Below are 21656 nucleotides of genomic sequence, written 5' to 3'. Positions count from 1 at the left end.
AGCAATTGTGGAACTCTTTACTTTTTTGTTGTTTTATAAAAAAAAAATTTTAATTTTTGTCAAATACATTGCAGTATTGTTTTTTAATTTATTTATTTTTAATTGGTGTTCATGAAATGAGATTTCAGCAATTAATAAGATGGCCTTTAGGTGTAAGGCAAATCATTTAATGCCTGGGCCAAACTGCAGTACGGTTGTTCAATAATGTGAGTACAGTGGAAGAAACGAAGCTTACAGAAAGTTTTCTGTTGATGTTGTCATTTGGGAAATGATTTGCCACTTTGACCAGAGACTGATTATGTGAGATGAGATGTACCACGCTCTAGTCGACACAGAGTTCCTGTTGAAGCAGTTTCTTGATGAGGGTTGTTGTGGGTTATTTGTCATTGCCTTCTCAGCAGAGGAGGAATTTGTCATTTATTCAGGGTCACCAACTAATGCCAGCGGATTGCCGCCTAGTTTAACGTCCATCCAAGGGACGGCACGCGCATTGATCCCTCGCTTAGCCTGTTAAACACCAGGATGGCAGTTTACAGCTGGGTCAAGATTCAAACCCAGATTATACAGCACAGATGGGAGTCTGTATATATTTTGGCTGTCCTATCAGGCTTCGCCATCAACTACTGTGTATTTATGTGAGTATGTATCTTGACTTCCTATTGTTGTTTATTTATTTGTTTGTTTATTTATTTATTATTTTGTTATGCGTGTGGTTTGAAAAGATTTCAGTCTTTCTCACTTTTGTAATTTGTTTTAATGTTTTGCAGGCAGGGTCAAAAGTTTTGAAAATCCAGGTACTCTGCGGTACGAATCTTGCCAAGAAAGATATCTTTGGAGCAAGGTGAGCACGGTCTTTGTTGTTGGATATAATGCTGACTTGTTGCCGTCGTTTTGTCTGTGTATTACAGCATGATGTTCAATCATGTGTGCCAGTACATGGCCTGAGCATAAAAGCCGAATAAAATGACCGTTTTTACAGCCATTTTTCCCTGCTGTGCAGGGGTTTGGCTTTTTCTTGAGGCAATGTTTTATGGCCGGATGCCCTTCCTGACGCCAACCCTGGTCGCCTCTTACGACACACAGGGATATGGTATACCTATTCTAACCGGGGCATACACCGGGACCAGTACACTGGCACTCATTTCGCCGACCTCAGAAGGATGACAGGCTGAGTCAACCCCCTGGTGTTAATTCAGCAGCCAACGGGGCTTGAACTCAGGACACTGGGATCCCAAGCCACCACCCTAACCACTAAGCCAACACCAGGCTATAGCATAAAAGCCGAATATAATGTGGATATCAGGATGCGCAAAGTGTACACATCCGCCGGTGTTGTTTTATTTATTTATTTATTTATTTGATTTTCTGTCTTTTGCCCAGTGACCCTTATGTGAAGATCACTCTCTATGATAGCAAGTCTTACCAAGTGATTGAAGCTCTGCACACAAAGACCATAAAGAGGGTTTGTCAATTATTTCCAAATTTTTATGATTTTATTTAATTTTAACAATGGCATGTTTGTGCTTTATCATTGCATTTTCATTGCAAATGGATGCATATTGAAATATTACAGCAAAATCCTCAACGTTTCTGATCCATGTAAAACGAGTACCACCATTTCTTTTCTTCCAATAATATCCAGACAATAGTGGTTGTTTGTAAACCGGTGCTTCCACTTCTTAATACGTCTTGTTGCGACATGTTGTCATGCAAAAAAGCTAAGGAGGATTATTTGAATGGAATATCCGTACTTTAAAAAAGAATCTGTTCAAGCTTCTTGCCAAGCCCTCCCAGAGGGAGTGGGTCAGATTCTTTATCAGGGTGGCAAGAGGAAATATCAGCATCACCCAGCCACTTCCAATTGCACATTGCCAAGGGCCGCATTTTTGTCATCACAAAGCTGTGAAATGGCAAAAAATGTTTCTGTCTTTCTTTGAAATGTGTGTTGTTTATGCACACAATTGAAAACGATGCCACCTCATTTTCACCATTTCTCTTCAGTCGAATGCTCTGAGAGCATGATGATCCTAAGATTACATTGATGGTCAGTATGTGAAGAACAGCAAATAACTTGCATTTGTACAATTCCTCGACATGACGTGTGACTTTCAAAATGTTGTAATCCATCCCAGAATGCTCGGTGCAGATGCACAGAAAACCCTGGAAACTGCCGACCGAGTTCAGGGCAAAATAAAGTACAGTGCATCATGTGTCCGGGATAAGGATTGTTCCCTAAAATGGCTCACGAAGCTCGACAGGAAATCCAAAATACTTCGTACATGACAAAAATAGCTGTACCACTGAACAACGAAAAATTGACATAACTTTCTCAACTTGCCAAATGGGCAGCTGCTCATACTGCAAACTCCCAACCATGTGGGTTGATGTAAGGCCCGAGTGGAGGGACGTGTTTTACGCAAACTCCCGACGGATCGCTACCAGTGAATGGACTGTATTTGGATTAGGTGCTTCTGAACACTTGTGGGAAGGACATATCTGTGACTTGTTAATGTACAGGGTAAGTTTTGAATGATTATATTTACTATTAATGTTGGAAGTGCTAGGGAGCCACGGGAGCTGTGATGGGTGTTATAAATATTGTTACGAATTTTGGCCCGTCCAGCGTGCGATCGGCCATGTAACTCGAATCGCGACGCGTCGCCCACCGGAACGGACAATTCAGTCGTGACCCTCCGGGAACTACCGCCAGGAGCTAGTCACGGGTGGGGGTTTAACCTCACCACGATCGTGCCAATTGCCCACCTGCGCAAGATAGGTTTGCTCACCAAATTCGACCTACCTAAGTACCTGCGCGAGTGGTCGACCAGGCGATCGTACCTCGCCGCAGGTCGACTTCGGACACGAACCGCTTAAGCGGCTCGTTCCGTGCTGCAGGGATAACCGAGCGGAGTTATCGTTGACCTCGACGGTTCAGATTACTTATCGGGTGTTTCAACCCACTACAAATCCCTTACGTGATGCAAGATGGAACTTTCAAACAGAGGAAAGGATGCAAACGAAACGGGAAACAGTTTGACAAGCAAGCACTTTATTTTCACACACACAACACACGCACATAAGGCAGTAATGCCATGTGCAGCAAAAGCAAAATGCAACAAAAGCAAAAGCACTACTACCGACTATAATTATTTACAACACTTAAACAATTATACTTGTCGGGATTCGGCGCCACATCATTCATCTATCTATAATTCCACCAGTGTGTGTGTGTGTGTGTGTGTGTGTGTGTGTGTGTGTGTGTGTGTGTGTGTGTGTGTGTGTGTGTGTGTGTGTGTGTGTGTGTGTGTGTGTGTGTGTGTGTGTGTGTGTCTGTGACCGCTGTTTCTCGACAACCACTGGTCCGATGTAATTGAAACTTGCCAGATATATTGCTGGGGACCTGAGGATGTGCCTTTTAAAGGTTTGATATTAATCGGACAAGTGCTTCCCAAGTTATGGCCATTTATTTACCAAACCAATGACAAGACACGTTGTTGCGTGGGCGTGGCCGATGGGGGAAGGGAAGTTCAGCTGCGTTCCCCATTACAGGTTACAACATATGGGCTTCCGGAGAGTGATGACTTCGTGTATTCTAATAATTACTCGATTTCTTCTGCGCATTTATAGATAAACACAATGCCCCAAGTTATGATCGTTTTCATATTAGATGGTGTATAAATTTCGGTAACGGCAGAGTGCTGGTATGCTCCGAACCAGGAAGTAAATTTTTTTTCTCTCTCTTCTCTTTTTGTTTTTCCTTGCCACGACATTGCGAAAAGGTAAAATACGTTGGCGCTAATTGAATAATCGGGTATTAAAACTAAGTTGCGAATAATCGTAACTGGGAATAATATGCGAAGTTCCGGGCCACGCACGTACGGGCATGCAAGAGCGAAGAAACGGCCTGTGTGGTTGTTGTTTGTTGCTCGCGGTTTGGATATTTATTTATAATTTTTTTTTTTTTTTTGCTGGCACGTACTAGTTCAAAATAAACAGGAAAGACCTCCCCATAGGCAGGGAGGTAGACGGGGTCTGTGGACGAGACCAGGTCCACGAGACCAAAATGGTCTTAGCCACGTCCTCGTGACGCGACGGTGGGCAAGCCGCAATATCGGCGCGGCTGCGCCCAGACTCCGTGCCCCTGGCGTGGTCGGTGAGCCCTCTCCGGCGTGCTCCGCGCCAGCACGGTTGGACCGGCACCACGATTAGGCTGGGGAATGAACGGGGCCACCGGCATTATCTCAGCGCGGATGGGGGGGAATTGTTGATGTTCAGGGTCGAGCGAGGGGAATGGCTGGCTGGCTTGGTCGCTTGTGAAAGCGAAAGTGGCTCGATTCCCGCGACGAGACAATCCCAGCGACGAGACGAGCGACCCCCACACCACAACTGAAAAAAACAAGTTCCACACAGACTCGCGTCTTTTATAGACCGCGCGAGGGGCCTGTATGCAGATTTTAGGATCAAAACGCGATTGGAGGCGGGGCCACGCCACCCTCTGTTCAGCCATTGGTGTGGCAAAAAGGGGCATGAGCCTCTTTTGATCCGAATTTCTCTCCCGTAAGGAATCCACATTCATCGCGCTTGGAGGCGGGGCCATACCACCCGACGCTCGCCCATTGGACGGAGGAAAAGGGGCATGAAGCCTTCCTGATCGGAATTTCTCTCCCGTAAAGAATCCACATTCATCATGCTTGGAGGCGGGGCCATACCACCCGACGCTCGCCCATTGGACGGAGGAAAAGGGGCGTGAAGTCTTCCTGATCCGAATTTCTCTCCCGTAAAGGCATCCATTGCACTCGTGGCTCGACGCGTTCGGCATCAATTACCTAACGGCTTCGGACAGTACGACGTTCGATGTTGACTGGTGGTGGGGTCGATGGTTGTGGAAGGAGAAAGGCGAAGGTGGTGGGGGTTTGCTGTAGTGGTTGGCGGGCGTCGTTTGGGAATGGCGTGAAGTGATGTTTGCGGGATGGAGTTGTGGAGGTAAAGAGGCAAGGGTGGTGGTGTTTGAGTTGTTGGTGGCTTAATGGTCCAAAATAACGATAGAGAAAGAAGAATGGCTCAAACTCAAAGCGTTGCAGCCTGGATGAATCACACATATTCCCTCTAAACAACAGGTGTGGGCTAACTACACATGAACTTTTCGATATATCTCACCTGAGGACCCTTTATGGTGTATTGCGAATTTCCACAGCCGTAACAATATGTTGTTTGCTAGAGTCTGGAACCACAAGGGAAATATAGGAAGAAGTGTTGGTGTAAGGACCTGAAAGTCCCTGTTGTGGCCATCTTGTTTACCCTGTGTACCCCACCCCCATCCCTCTCCCTTGCACAGATCTCATATCTCTGTTCCCCACTGTTTTGTGCTTCCCTCTCCCACCCCGCTTGTCTCCTGCGACCCTTGTTGTACATTCTGTGTGTTAGCTTGTATACGAGACTTGACATTGCATATTTTTTTTAAAACCTAAAGTGTCTGTGTGTGTTTTGTTCATAAAGCATAACATTTTCTCTTCTCTCTGTCTCTGTCTCTGTCTCTGTCTCTGTCTCTGTCTCTGTCTCTGTCTCTGTCTCTGTCTCTGTCTCTGTCTCTCTCTGTCTCTCTCTGTCTCTCTCTGTCTCTCTCTGTCTCTCTCTGTCTCTCTCTGTCTCTTTCTCTCTCTGTCTCTTTCTCTCTCTGTCTCTTTCTCTCTCTGTCTCTTTCTCTCTCTGTCTCTTTCTCTCTCTCTGTCTCTTTCTCTCTCTCTGTCTAATTCTGTCTCTGTCTAATTCTCTCTCTCTCTCTCTCTCTCTCTCTCTCTCTCTCTCTCTCTCTCTCTCTCTCTCTCTCTCTCTCTCTCTCTCTCTCTCTCTCTCTCTCTCTGTCTCTGTCTCTGTCTCTGTCTCTGTCTCTGTCTCTGTCTCTGTCTCTGTCTCTGTCTCTGTCTCTGTCTCTGTCTCTGTCTCTGTCTCTGTCTCTGTCTCTGTCTCTGTCTCTGTCTCTGTCTCTGTCTCTGTCTCTGTCTCTGTCTCTGTCTCTGTCTCTGTCTCTGTCTCTGTCTCTGTCTCTGTCTCTGTCTCTGTCTCTGTCTCTGTCTCTGTCTCTGTCTCTGTCTCTGTCTCTGTCTCTGTCTCTGTCTCTGTCTCTGTCTCTGTCTCTGTCTCTGTCTCTGTCTCTGTCTCTGTCTCTGTCTCTGTCTCTCTCTCTCTCTCTCTCTCTCTCTCTCTCTCTCTCTCTCTCTCTGTTTCTCTTTCTCTTTCTCTTTCTCTGTTTCTCTCTCTCTCTCTCTCTCTCTGTTTCTCTTTCTCTTTCTCTTTCTCTGTTTCTCTTTCTCTTTCTCTGTTTCTCTCTATCTCTATCTCTATCTCTATCTCTATCTCTATCTTTATCTTTATCTTTATCTTTATCTTTATCTTTATCTTTATCTTTATCTCTATCTTTATCTTTATCTTTATCTTTATCTTTATCTTTATCTTTATCTTTATCTTTATCTTTATCTTTATCTTTATCTTTATCTTTATCTTTATCTTTATCTTTATCTTTGTCTTTATCTTTATCTTTATCTTTATCTTTATCTTTATCTTTATCTTTACCCCTGTCTCTCTCCTCCTGGCTCTCCCCCCTCCCAATACAGTGTACCAGCCACCCACAATCAACTCTCTCTCTCTCTCTCTCTCTCTCTCTCTCTCTCTCTCTCTCTCTCTCTCTCTCTCTCTCTCTCTCTCTCTCTCTCTCTCTCTCTCTCTCTCTCTCTCTCTCTCTCTCTCTCTCTCTCTCTCTCTCTCTCTCTCTCTCTCTCTCTCTCTCTCTCTCTACCTCTCTCTCTCCCTCTCTCTACCTCTCTCTCCGTCTCTCTCCCTCTCTCTCCCTCTCTCTCCACCTCTCTCCCTCTATCTCTCTCTCTCTCTCTCCCTCTCCCTCGCTCTCTCTCCCTCTCTCTCCCTCTCTCTCCCTCTCTCTCCCTCTCTCTCCCTCTCTCTCTCCTCTCTCTCCCTCTCTCTCCCTCTCTCTCCCTCTCTCTCCCTCTCTCTCCCTCTCTCTCCCTCTCTCTCCCTCTCTCTCCCTCTCTCTCCCTCTCTCTCCCTCTCTCTCCCTCTATCTCTACCTCTCTCTCCCTCTCTCTACCTCTATCTCTCCCTCTCTCTCCCTCTCTCTCCCTCTCTCTCCCTCTCTCTCCCTCTATCTCTACCTCTATCTCTACCTCTCTCTCCCTCTCTCTACCTCTCTACCTCTATCTCTACCTCTATCTCTACCTCTACCTCTACCTCTACCTCTACCTCTACCTCTACCTCTACCTCTACCTCTACCTCTACCTCTACCTCCCTCTTTGTCTCCAGACATGTCTGGGTTGTATTTATGGATTTCAGACATTATTTTTTTTCCATCTTCACTGATATTCTGTGCAGAATTGTTTTGATGAAACAGTATGAATCGTAATTACCGCTCCACCACACGTCTGCTTTCCCCCTCTCCCTCCCTCCTCGCTCCTCCTCCTTCCTCTAATTTTTTTCCCCTCTACCTCCTCAGTCTTCCCCCACTCTCCCTCTCTCCCCTGTCTTTTTCTCTCCCCTATTAGTATTTCAGTCAACGAAGTGGTAGGTGGTATTTGCTTACAAGGAACTTCAACGCAATATGCCATGACACCCATCAAGCCTGCACAATGTTTGCCAACCGATGGTTGTTTGTCCATATTCTATCCTTTTAAATTCTGAGCGTGAAGCAAGGAAGGAGTAAGTACCATTTTCAAAGTCATCGGTTTGATGGGCTGGAGTTCATAACCGCTGACCTTCCAGACTCAGAACGGATGCTTCAGCAATCTGTTTGAATAATATCATTATCAGAGATTGCTCAGGGCCTTTTTATGAAAAGTTACCACGTTATTGCCAGCATTCCTGCCATCCTCAAAATTCCTGTCCTCATGTATCTAATAGTATAGAGGCACTTCATCAGTGCTACAGTCATGCTCCGCAGCAATTATGCTACTCGCATCATGTGCTTCATTTGAGAGAAGAAAATGTCAACATATCAGGTTTTAATTCCATCAAATCAGCCTGGAAAGTGCTTTCGTGGATATTTGTGACTCGCTGATTATCGACCGGCTGAGAAGGGCATTTTGAATTGAAGAGAAACTGTTCTTTGTGAAGGGTGGTGTGGGATGTCTGACATCCACCAACTAATGTTGCTATATGGGATGCTCGGTTTAACGTCCATCCAAGGGACGAGGCGCATCCATTGATGAATCGCCCTGCCTGCAAAACACCAGGATGACAATTTATAGCTGGGCCGAGATTCAAACCCAGGCGAGACAGCTCACATGTGAGTGTTCGCCTTGCGACAAGATAGCGCATTCGTTTTTAACCATTATATAAAGGGATTGGAGGTGAAAGGGTACAGAAGTAATTTTGCAGTCGTAATACAAAATAGTGATTTTCTGCCTCATTCTTTTTCTGTTCATAATACTTTACAAAAGAAAATCCTCGAGCTTTGCTTTTGATTTTTACTCGGTGTTTTGATGACCTGTCCTTAACCCGATGATTCATTCTTGTTGCATCAATGTGTTTGTTTTCACAAGGGATAATGTGCAGTATCTTTGTGTGGAGAGAATAATTGCTCGTACATGCACTCTTCCTCTGCCACTCCATTTTTTCTCTCAATATCACACGCATTTTTCCACTTGCTCCTGTTCTGCTTTTTGACTCGCCCCTTCCTCCCAACCTCACAGACTTTGAACCCACACTGGCATGAAACTTTTCATCTCCGAGTAAGTATGATATTATCGGTAATGTTGCAGCAGCTATGTTTTTGTTTTCTTCCATTATTGCTGAAGTCGTTGTGATGGATGTGGACGGCTAAAGAATATCAGTGAAGAAGGTTGATCAAGCTTTAGTTTTCTGCTTTGAAGATAAAGTTTCTTGATTTGTGAAACTTGGTTTTTAAAAATAGTGAAATGTGAAGTTAAAGTAAAAGAAATAATTAAATAAATAAATAATAAACAGGTTTGAGACTCGCATGCAATTCTAAGAAATCTCTGTTTGGGACACGAAAGTTTAGTTGTTCACATGGTTCGGTGAGTTTATTTGTCTCGTCCTGTTGATCAGACTTTGCAAGACTGGCAAAGGTGTTTAATGAAGAACTAGTCTTTCTGGTGAAGGCTAGTGTCTATCTGCGTCGGCAGACAGTTAGAAGAGTAGATTAAATCAACAGGACGTTGACTGAGGTATGCTAACTGCCGTGGGAAGCAAGGAGAAGCTGACGTTTTGGGTGGAACCCTTCGTCAGGGCAAAGGAGGATGAAGCGTCAACACCCAAAACGTCGACTTTTCCCTGCTTCGCAATGCGGCGTGCATACCTCAATCACCTTCCTCTTGATTTTATCCATTGGCAAATATATTTTGTCAACTTTGGCATCTGTCATGGCTCACATTATTTTGGACTTGTTTTCTCGACAATGTTGAAGTGGAAGCAATTAGTTGTAATTTGACCAACACGGAGTGCTGGGTTTTGTTAGCTCTCCAGCCTGAAAGAATTTCAAGCAATTATCTTCAACACAATGCTGGACTTTGGCATTTCAAATTGTCCTGAATGGGGAAGATAAAGTGACCTCTTGTGATGCACAAGTTTTATCTTCCGAAAAAGAAAGTCCTGATATCCTCCCTTTCATAACGAGAAGGTTGGGTAAGTGTTTGACGCCAAACTATTGGCTGAGAAGTTAAACCTTTCTTCGATGCGGCTTCAACTGCTAATTCACTTGATCTGTGGACTGTATACAAGACATCGAGGTGGGGCAAAACAAGGGTTGCCTTCAACCTCTCACCCCACCATTCCCGCTCCGATCATATGAACCGGTTAAGAAGATCCACTTTGAAATTTGGTTTTACTGACTGAACTGCTAAATTGATGTGTTATTTTTCGGTAGCTTTACAACAGTCCACAAGGTGACTTAATGGAGTAAAATTGATTGTGTATGTCAGCGTTGAAACTGTTAACATCTATCGGTTTTGGCATTACGTTATAACATCAACACTTGTGATTCACACTCACTTGGTGCCACTAACTTACTGTAGGTTTGACGTGTTCTACTTCATCCCGTCCCTTTTGCAGGTTAATCCTCAAAGCCACAGAGTTCTTTTTGAGGTTTTTGATGAAAATCGGTTGGTACGTGTTCGTGCGCTGCTGCATATACTAATGATAAAGTTTAACATTAAATGTTTTGTCAAACATGTGGAATTATTTGCAGTTCTTTAATATAAATAGCAGTCCCTGCACAGTGACTGCATCTTTGTCCTTTTACTTTATTGAAGTGGAGGGTAGTTTTTGGTTTCGGTTGCTTTGCAGACTCGTGATGACTTTCTTGGGCAAGTTGACATTTCGTTGCTGAATCTTCCGGTAAGTTTCCACTTTTAACAAACCCATTATTATTTATATGGTGATGCCATGTGATGGTCTAGTTTTCCACATGCTCTTTGAAGAAAAGAAGAAAAATATAATGGGGGTGGTAGGGGTGGGGGGGGGAGGATATTCTTATCAGCTGTCTCTGTCTGTCTGTTATGCTAGCTCCTCCTAAATGAAGGAGATTGGGACCATACTCTGTGCAGAGCGTTGTTGCGGCTTAAGCAGTCTCCTTGGCTATTGGGCACAATCCTGGACGTGTCGCCACTCCGACACAGTATACCAGCATGCTGGCACTCGTTTTGCCGACCTCGGAAGGATGACAGGCCGAGTTAACCCCACCTGTTGTTAATTCAATAGCTGAGCGGGATTTGAACTCAGGACCCTCGGTCGAAAGCCTGCCACCCTAACCATTAAAGGTCCCATGACACCCAAAAGTACTGAAATTGCATATATACAGTATATATGTCCTATAGGAGTTTTTCATAGTGATTTCAGATCTGACAATGTTTTTTCACAATACTCGTTCTGTAAAATGTAAAATTAAAAAAACAAACCACTTCGGGAACGCCCCTAAAAATTCTACTGAAAGAGGCATAACCCACATGACGTCAACTGCAGGACGACAAAGGCTGCACGTTAATTACTCGGGTTGGTGGTCAACGTGATTCTATTGGTTTTCTGTGCGTTTCCACATTCGATTGGTCGACTCAAACGCTTCGTTCATTTCTGCTTTAAAAAAAAATCAAACATTTGGTTTTGAATAATGGATGACATGGACTTTGATTTGTCTGGTAGCGACAGTGAGTGTGAGTGAAATGAAGGATTTTGGTCTGAATCACATGGAGAATTGTCGGATAACGTAGTCGTGGGAGGTGAAGTTCAGGCAGCTGGAAATGAAATACGGCCTTAGCAGTTCGAGCCCGAAGCAGGACAAGCAGAGGAAAATGGCGATGAAATTCCCGGAGTTCATGATGATCGGGAGGACATCGAAGGAAGACTTGGCAATAACAACTGGTTAGACTAAATCCTATTCATAATTCAATAATGTAAATTCGACCAGCATACTGCTCGATATCAGAAATATTTCAGTGAGGTGACGTGACCAGCGCAGCGCAGCGGACATGTTGCACCGCGGCGAATTAATCACAAACAAGGTCGGCGCATGTCATCGGCCGTGTCTCTCCGCGCATAAAACGAAGCAATCTCGCTGTCCGGATACGATGAAAACTGGTGTGCCGAACACACCTTGCGACACAATTGTCCAGAGTAGTCCGATAAATCTGACGTTCTGATGCATTTTTATTTATTTTATTGTTACTGTCGTCATGTAGCGCCAGTAGAAAACAATCAAGAAAAGAAAATAATAAAAGAAAGCTACAACACGTCAGATTTATCGGACTAGTCGGACGGACGATGAATTTATCGGACTAGTCTATACTCTAAAGTTGACAAGTAACTTGTATTAGCATGCACACAATGTATAAGTCAATGTGTAAGAGTCCCGAGGATATGAGGCCATGCAATAGGACAGATAAATTTGTCTTTCATAGTTGTGCCAACATATTTTTCCCTGTTCATTTATTACAGCATTTTGGCTAAATGTTAATGAATAGCAAGCCAATGGAAGCAGTACCTTCACTTTAGAATAAACCCATGTATGTCGAGTGCAGCCATACCTGGCTTGCATGTATGTGGAATCGTACCTATCCCAACAGGTTGGTTTCAACGAATAATTCAATAAGCTGCAAAATGTGGGTGCAGGTTTTTCACTTTCTTTGATTTTAAAATTATCTCCTTGTGCCTTGAAATGATGCAATATTAATCTTTAGTATTTTACTTGTATGTCCCTGTAAGTTTCTTTTTTAATGGAAACGTTCAACAGTCACATTTAATATTTTGTGGACATGGTATAGCCCTTTATTGTGCATACATGTATTGGATTTGTACACGACTACGACAAGGTAGTAAAGGGATAAATAATTGCCTCGTGATTGTTGTGCATACACGGCTCAGAAGCAGAATTTCTTTCCCGCGAAACAATCACAGGAATTAAGACGATCGGTGAGATAGCAAACACATGTGCACAATGCATTTGTACGTACTTTATACGGCGCGCGACATCTCGAGTCAATCCACTCTGTACAGTTTCTGCAGATGACGTCAACGCTGCGGTTCGCTGAAGTCAACTTTTTAAGGGGCGAGGCATAGCAAGTTGTGAAAAGCACTACAAATGTTCGAAATATTGGTCTAATTATCCCATTGTTGATTTAAAAAAAAAACATGGGTGATTTCTTCACTAGGAAGGTCAAGTTAATATATAAATAACCAGAAAGTTTTGAGTGTCATGGGACCTTTAAGCCAACACCAGACACTCCTAAATGATTGTGCAGAAATTCCATAAACTTGCAAGTTATGATCACCACATATGGCAAAAAGGTACGAGAGCAGTATCACTTTGGCCCTATCACCTGGGGCGGGGTCAAAAGGTCAAATACCAAAAAAATGCAATTACGGACACATTTTTCAACATTTTTAATTAAACTTTGTATGTCCAATCAACATTGGGGGACGCATGAAATATGTGACTTTTTACTTACGAAATCTAAAGATTTCGTAAGTATATTGATGACTTCCGTTTCTGTTTGTTTGTTTGTTTGTAGGCACGATAACTCGAGAACGGAAGAAGCTACCAATGTCAAATTACACCACGTGATTCAGGAGGGTGATGGCTAGTGCTGTTTAGATTTTGGTCAAAATCGGTCAAAGATCAAGGTCACAGTGAGGTCAAATATTTGATTTTTGATGGTTTGGTACAGATAACTCGAGAACAGAAGAAGTTACCAATGTCAAATTACACCACGTGATTCAGGAGGGTGATGGCTTGTGCTGTTTAGATTTTGGTAAAAATCGGTCAAAGGACAAGTTCACAGTGAGGTCAAAAATTCAATTTTTGATGGTTTGGTACAGAATCATGGTAGAAACTTCTGGTTTGCGTCGCCACCTTCTCCAGAGACAGCTTTTATGAGACAAAGTCAGAGGTCACGTTGACGATTTCATAAGTACCAGTCTATGACTGCTTGTTACTTACGAAATCTAAAGATTTCGTAAGTATATTGATGCCTTCCGTTTCTGTTTGTTTGTTTGTTTATTTGTAGGCACGATAACTCGAGAACGGAAGAAGCTACCAATGTCAAATTACACCACGTGATTCAGGAGGGTGATGGCTAGTGCTGATTAGATTTTGGTCAAAATCGTTCAAAGATCAAGGTCACAGTGAGGTCAAATATTCGATTTTTGATGGTTTGGTACAGATAACTCGAACGGAAGAAGCTACCAATGTCAAATTACACCACGTGATTCAGGAGGCTGATGGCTTGTGCTGATTAGATTTTGGACGAAATCGGTCAAAGGTCAAGGTCACAGTGAGGTCAAACATCCAAAACATTCGATTTTTGAAGGTTTGGTACAGAATCATCGTAGAAACTTCTGGTTTGCTTCGCTACCTTCTCTCGAGACAGCTTTTATTAGACAAGGTCAGAGGTCAAGTTGACGATTTCGTAAGTACCATTTCATAACTAACTAACCAGGTAGTTTGGCACAACTAACTAACCAGTCTATGACTGCTTGTTTGTTTGTTTGTAGGCACGATAACTCGAGAACGGAAGAAGCTACCAATGTCAAATTACACCAAGTGATTCAGAGTGATGGCTAGTGCTGATTAGATTTTGGTTGAAATCGGTCAAAGGTCAAGGTCACAGTGAGGTCAAATATTCAATTTTTGATGGTTTGGTACAGATAACTCGAGAACGGAAGAAGCTACCAATGTCAAATTACACCACATGATTTAGGAGGGTGATGGCTAGTGCTGATTAGATTTTGGTCGAAATCGGTCAAAGGTCAAGGTCACAGTGAGGTCAAACATCCAAAACATTCGATTTTTGATGGTTTGGTACAGAATCATCGTAGAAACTTCTGGTTTGCATTGCTACCTTCTCTAGAGACAGATTTTATTAGACAAGGTCAGAGGTCAAGTTGACGATTTCGTAAGTACCAGTCTTTGACTGCTTGTTTGTTTGTTTTTGCATTTGACCCCCCAGTTCATGCCTTGGGGGCTCACAGGGCTTTTTTTTTGACTCGATTTGATATTTGGTCATTCCTGGTGGAATCTTTTGCTATCTTCAACTTTACTTTAGGTGGAAGGCATGGGGATTTGCAATGGCTCGCCATTGACTTCGCTCTGGTTATAAAATGTCAAGAGTTGCAATGCTTCATGGAAGAGCTAAAATGTGGTTATTCAATGTGGAATGAATCACAGCTGGTGTCCATGCGAATGAGTTGTGACATGTCTGCACATGCAGATGAGGGCAAAACTTGAAGGTTTTATTTGCATATAAAAACTAGATGGTATTCATAGAATAATTACCCTGCGTAGTCTTGAGAAGGACTTGGTGCAAGTCAACTCATCTGGTTTTTTTTTTTAAGGTTTGTTTCTTTGATCCAATATGGTTGGTGCCAGACTGGTGATCGATGATGTCACTTTTATCAAACTATATTTCCCTTGGGTAGTTGATCAATTAGTTAAAGTTTTGCATTGATCGGTCAGTGGTTTCAACAATTGCGGATAATTTTTTTTTCGTACTGACCGGATCAAGCGTTGCACATGTCGAATTATAACGTCATAACGAAGGTACTGATGACATCATACTTAACATATCTTATTCCCCATGGAGAGTACATTACAATGAGCCATGTTTCAATTTTTTCCATGGAGTTTGGAGATATCGAGGTGCACAGTTTTTCGTTTTTTTCCATGATAGTGCCTGTACCACGTGACCAATGACATCATTATGACTAAAATAAATCTACAGGAGAAGGTGCACCGATGTGATATCTTTTGTGTCAATCGGACCAACAATTGCAGAGAATTTTTTTTTCATACTGACCTGATCAAGCATTGCACTTGTCAAATTATGACGTCATAATGAAGGTTCCAATGACATCATCATTGGCATATCTTATTCCGCGTGGGGAATACGTGACAATGAGACATCTTTCAATTTTTTCCATGGAGCGGTTTTGGAGATAGAGGTGCAAAGTTTTTCAGTTTTTCCAAGATGTCGCCTGTACCACATTACCTAGGACGTCATAATTATTATAAATTCCTCCAGGAGGAGGTGCACGTCTGGTCAAAATTTCGTATTAATTAGACCAACACTTGCAAAGAAATTTTTTTTTCATTACTTGTCGAATCAAGCGTTGTGCTTGTCGAATTATGTCATAATGAAGAAAGCAATTGTGGCGTATTGGCATACGCGTGCAAAGCACAATGCATAGAGCGTTGTGGGGGCGTGGAGGAGTTGTGATGGTAGTCACGTGTCTGCAATGCATATTGCTGTTCGCGCCCGCTAGGGACTTGTAGCACCAGTAGCATCAGTAGCGGCATGTGGTATCATTAGCAGTGTCTTGTAGGTCGTGTGCCTGTACGGTGCATTGAGTGCGTAATACAGCAGAGTTACGGGCATACTACGCCCACCCTCTCGCTCGAGACAATAAAGCGGAATTATGTTACCCTCCGGCTCGTGTCTGCCTGTTCGCACCTCTGCCATGACACTACAGCAATGACATCATCATTAACATATCTTATTTCCCATGGGGAGTACTTGCCAATGAAACATGTGCAAATTTTTTTCCATAGAGTAGTTTCGGAGATTATAGAGGTGCAAATTTTTGGAGGTTTTTTCTTTCAAGATTTTGCCTGTACCACATGACACATGACATCATAATTATGATTATAAAATTATACAGGAGGTGGTGCACCAATTTGGAAAATTTCATATCAATCAGGCCAACGGTTCCTGAGAAAATGAATGTTAAAAATGCAGACATGCACGCACGTACGGCACACGGATGCGACCGATAACTTAACCCCGCTTTTCGCTTTGCAAGTGCAGGGTAATCAAAATTGTATTATTCTGCCAGGAAGTAGAATTAAATGTAGTAATCGTCTCTCCTAATTCAGATTTTAGAACTTGGAGATTGGTTCCACTTTAATTTTGAATTTATCAAGTGTTTTGGGAGTTGGGGGTAATGGTTGTAAGAAGCAGTCACATTGTGAGGTCAAATCAAGAAAAGAAACCTTCACCTTGATAATAAAAAACCTTTAGCTGAGGTTGGTCCGACTTGGTGTTCTCACCTGAGCACCTATCTCGTGATGCTGTTTCAAACCCCAGGTTTTGTGTTTTTCTCAGAATGCGCATCAAAGTACACTGATGTCTCCGTACATCTTTGTGCTGCTTGGGACATGAATGTAAAACTGCAGTTAACAATTTAAAACTTCATACTTAAACAATTTAAGATGTAAAACTGCAGTTAACAATTTAAAACTTCATACTTAAACAATTTAAGATGTAAAACAGGCAGTGATCATTTTATTATCTGAGACGTAGTTTTTATGCTGAGAGAAATTATGCTATAATGTGATAATCTGAGAACGATATTGAAAATACCATTTTTTTTATTTACAAACTTTTTAACCATGCTGTATGACGGAAACATTTCTTCCATTGTATGATGTTTCCAACATGATGTGAATTCCAAATTAAACATTTATATTTTATTTTCTAAAATGAAGCTCGTGCGTGTGTGTCTTACCCAAATGAAGCTCGTGCGTGCGTGTGTCTTACCCCCTTCCTTCTTGGTTAGGGAGGGAGTGTTTGGTGTAAGGATTTTGCTCTCTCTCCACGAAGGTAATAATGCATGTTGGAAATGACAGAAATTGACGTTTATTTTGTTGTTTGGTTACATGGTCCTTTTTATCAGCCACTGATGATGGTCACGGGTAATGGTAAATACAATGTTTTTATTGGAAGATTCGGTATTGGCTAGACACTGAGAGCAGCATGGCCAAATTGATGACAATATTGCTTCATTTTGATGTATATTTGCAGTAGTTTACCAATGTGACTGTCTACTAATATATGCTTGTGCATCTGGCTGTTTTTTTCTTCTGGCAGCACACTTTGTTGATATGATCGGGAATGTGTTGCAGCATGCTGTAGTTCAACTAATGAGAAGCCTGTTTTTATTCGGCCATTAAATATCACATTTTGCGAGGCGGGGATGGTTTTACCGTTGGTCTGGCCTTTGTGCATTGCATGGCGATTGTGATTTGGCTCGATCATCTGTATGCAATTTGGTGCCATTTCAGGGAAAGGTTTCACAGTTGCTCCTCCAGTCAAAAGCCATCGGCGAAAATCAACAAAAACAAATCGTACCCAGTGGTTGAAAAAAGCAATCGGATGTAATGTTTTTGATACATTTTTGTGAAACAGGCTTGATTGCATTCGCAATTCTCGTTATTCAAGTTTTTGGTTTATTTTCTGGAGTAGGTATCTCCCTGTCTTTTATACTGAAAGTCTCATTTAGCATCAAGTTTGAGGAGCATGACAGCAATTTCGGACTCTGAAATGCTTATTTGCTCCTTTATAAATGAATAGTCTTTATGAACATGAAGCTGTGCAAACAGACATGAGTATGTCCAGAGCAATCTCTTTACAAATTCTTCAGCCAAAGTACAAGCTATTTTGTTTCCACAATTGCAAAAATCGTTACTTTGTATCTCGGCAATGATCATAGCCAAATAGTATTAGTCTTTAGAATTACCTTGGTGTAATAAGTCTTCTGTTTGGCATTTAATTACTGGCACCAAAATGGCACTAAACATCTGAAACTATGAAATTGTGGCTTTTTTCAATGTACGTTAATTATTTTTTACACTAATGGTGTTAACGATGCATTTACCCTGTGTGGATCTTTAATTTAAATAAGGTTATGACCATCAATATTGTATCACGACTGCAGAACTGCTTGTATAGTGTTCCCAATTTATTTGCAAGAGGACACCCAAATTTGGAATTACTCCTCCTTACCTGCATGTGCTTCATAAAGGTGTGCCGCAGGTATTTAAGATGTCAGAGGTTGTGGGGTGTTCGGACATTAATTGTGAATAATGTCTTCGAGGAATGAAAGACGACAGGTCCTGCTAGTGTTGAAAATAGGACAGGTGGAGTTGTAATTGAATACATTGGGTCAGAATAATCTCAAGACTTGGAATGATGCAATAATATGGCTGATAAATATACCAACATTTGGTCTCAATGATTAACAATTGGTTCTGAGCTTCTCACTCAATTATCCTCCTGATGAAGTCCGGAAGATAATTGAGTGGGGGGAAAAAGCATAATTGGCGTCAAAGGTCGTCGATAGGTCGAATACAACACAAATAGTGCCTTATCCAGAATTGTAGTTGAAGAGAATGGGTTTGGAGATAACGGAAACTAGTTCCGGTGCTAAAGGCACATTTGAAGTCAAATTGAAACAAGGACAAATGTGTCCAAGAGCAGCGTCCTAAAGGTTTTGTCGGCTAAAAAAAAAAGAAAGAATTTTTCTAATTAAAAAAAAAACGACAACTTCCGATATTTCGTCACGTGACTTGATTAAGCCAACAGCGAAACGCATCATAATGTATTTACGTATTTACGATATATCGTGTATTTACGAAATAAATAATGTCTTTACGAAATTACAATACGATAAATGGAATAATCTTTAAATAGTAACGTGAACTTTTCGAAACTTTAAAGCAAATGTCCAAATGTATTTAAAAGTTCATGATAGACGCTCTCAAAAGGAACCGTCTATGTGAGGATGTGTACATGTGCTCAGTATTTAAGGAGATCCGGATTTTGCATATACAAGAGCCAGGTCAGGTCAGGTATGGGAGCATGTGCCAGAACAGCGCGTCGCTGCGTCCACTTGAGATGGTGGTCTCCTTGAGATGGTGGTCAACCTGCTGCAACCATGAGGCACGTGGTCGGCCCACTGGCCTCCTCCACTCATGAGACTCCCTCGCTGAGAGAATCTGGTGAGCAGGATCAGCGTCAGGAAAACGAGCCACATGTCCATACAGCCGCAACTGACGCTCACGGACTATGCAGGTAACAAATCTCATCCGAGTCTCTCAGCAACCGCTCGTTGGACACAAAATCCGACCAGCGATAGCCAAGGATTCTCCGAAGAGACCTGGTACCAAAGGAATTAAGTCTCCGTCTCAGATCCTTGGTCAGAGTCCAAGTCTCGCAGCCATAAAGCAAGACTGGAAGTACCAAGGACCTGAAGACTCAGACTTTCGTCCTCCCGCACAGGTACCGGCAGCGCCACACCCCATGATCCAGTGAATCCATGACTCCCCAGGCCCGACCCAGACGCCTATTGACCTCTGACTCGCAGCCAGCAGAGACATGAATATCACTGCCAAGGTAAGTGAATCTCTCCACGACCTCAACATCTTCACCACAAACAGACACAGACAGGACAGCAGCATCCAAGATGTCACTGAAAGCCTGGATCTTAGTTTTTACCCAAGAAACCCGTAATCCCAACGGCTCCGACTCCTCATTCAGTACCTCGAGGGCCCCCAAGAGGATGTCTAAAGTCTCCGCAAAGATGACTGCATCATCTGCAAAATCAAGGTCCGAGATCTTGACATTGCCAAACGATGCACCGCAACTTGATCTCTCCGACATCCTCCCTAAAATCCAGTCCATACAAGTGCTGAAAAGTGTGGGGGCAAGTACACATCCCTGACGAACTCCAGTAACAACTGGAAATAAGTCAGAGATGGTACCACTACACTTCACAGCACTCTCAGTACCAGAGTAGAGTTCAGACATCAGATCGATCAGCTTTGGTGGCACCCCACGAAGACCAAGAATCCTCCAGAGGACATCCCGATTCACTGAATCGAACGCTTTACAGAGATCAACATAGGCTGCAAGCAGCCCCCGCCGAAACTCTCGTCTGCATTCGGTGAGGACACGAAGTGCAAGGATACGGTCAATCGGTGACCTCTTTGGTGTAAAGCCTGACTGCTCTGGACGCTGGTGTTCAAGCAGATGGTGGCGAACCCTATCAAGAATTATCCGAGCAAAGACCTTGCCCGGCACTGAGAGCAGCGTCACCCCTCGGTAGTTGTTGCAGTCTTGGCGATCACCCTTCCCTTTCCAAAGAGGGGAAACAAGGCCCCTCTTCCAGTCAGTTGGGATGATGCCTGTGTTCCAGGCAGAGCACAAAACCGCATGCAACGACACGAGTGCAGCATTTCCACCAGCCAGGAGAAGTTCAGCATAGATGCCACAGATCCCTGGAGCTTTGCCCGGTTTCAACTGGTTCACCGCAGCCCGTGTTTCCACAAGCGAAGGTGGACCACAGTTGATTCGAGGGTCAGCAACAGGGATTGTAACACCCTTGACGTCCAACTCGACGTCTGGTTTCCCTCCTATCATCAAAGATTGGGGGTCCCGAAGGCTTTGCCCCAATCCCGTCATCCGGTGAGCTGCCCTGCGAAGGGAAGCTGCGCAGGAGGTACTCCCACGGAGTGGGTTTTCAGATTTTTTTTGCGTTTTTGCGTTTTGCGGAATGAAGGGTTTTACGGTGGCCGGAGTGCAAATCCTGCCACCAACCTCCTAATAAGAAGTAACCCAACTGCAGGAGGACGTCCGCAGACACAGTTGGGCACTAGATATGGATGGCCGTTGGCTCACAAGGAGCTCCTCCGCCCTTTGACAGGTTTTGTTTTTAATCCTGCTGGGTGTCCATATCCAAACACCCCCCTCACCAGAAAACCTGGTGGGGGAGACGGTTTAGTCGCCGACAACCCGACCATGGAACAGGTTAGTACAGGTTTACATGGTACCTGTAGCAGGTCACAGATCGAACCTGACCTGACATACATATACAAGAGCCGAGTCCTCCAGATTAAGGTTTTGTCTTCACAACAAGAATAAGAACAAGAACAAGAATAATAAGAAGAACAACGCCGAGCTCTCTATGAGCAGCGTTCGCTATGCGAGACGCTGCTAAAAAGATCCAACAGAGGGTACTGATGATGGGAATAGCATTAGCTCTTTAGCGATGACAATTCCGAAGGATTCCAACCATTCTACCCATTGTTCCCTCCAGGACTTCAAAGAAGCAGTGCACTGTCATCTCAATCCATCTGCCATCCTGACCCACAATCTTTGTTATTCCTATTAACCCTTCCCACCTCAACCTTGAAACTTGCTAAATTTATAGTGTTTTCTTTGTCTCCGTCTCCATCTCCCTCTCTCCCTCTCGCCCTTTCACCCTCTCACCCTCTCTCTCTTTTTTTCTGTCTCTTTTTTTCTCTCTTTTTTTTCCGTCTCTTTTCCCGTCTCTTTTCCCGTCTCTTTTCCCGTCTCTTTTCCCGT

At 43.2% G+C, this 21656-nt stretch overlaps 1 protein-coding gene across 4 annotated transcripts in view; it reads left to right on the top strand.

Annotated features, from left to right (window-relative positions):
- LOC147016010 (E3 ubiquitin-protein ligase NEDD4-like) overlaps positions 1-21656 on the top strand; it is a 136890-nt gene that overhangs the window by 21010 nt on the left and 94224 nt on the right. For 2 of the 4 annotated variants that reach the window (XM_085848693.1, XM_085848694.1), the window contains exons 2-7: positions 768-841; positions 1381-1462; positions 8700-8738; positions 10078-10131; positions 10312-10362; positions 17071-17114. In XM_085848693.1, the coding sequence (XP_085704819.1) occupies positions 768-841; positions 1381-1462; positions 8700-8738; positions 10078-10131; positions 10312-10362; positions 17071-17114 (344 nt within the window). Of the gene's footprint in view, positions 1-504; positions 636-767; positions 842-1380; positions 1463-8699; positions 8739-10040; positions 10132-10311; positions 10363-17070; positions 17115-21656 lie in introns of those variants that run through there. The other 2 variants (XM_085848692.1, XM_085848695.1) reach the window with 2 other exon arrangements.

Source organism: Eptatretus burgeri, chromosome 12, assembly GCF_056783735.1.
Source record: "Eptatretus burgeri isolate ZD-2024b chromosome 12, Ebu_testis_v1, whole genome shotgun sequence".
Lineage (NCBI taxonomy): Eukaryota > Metazoa > Chordata > Myxini > Myxiniformes > Myxinidae > Eptatretus > Eptatretus burgeri.
The sequence above is the reverse complement of the archived record's forward strand: the minus strand, read 5'-3'. Positions and strand labels throughout refer to the sequence as shown.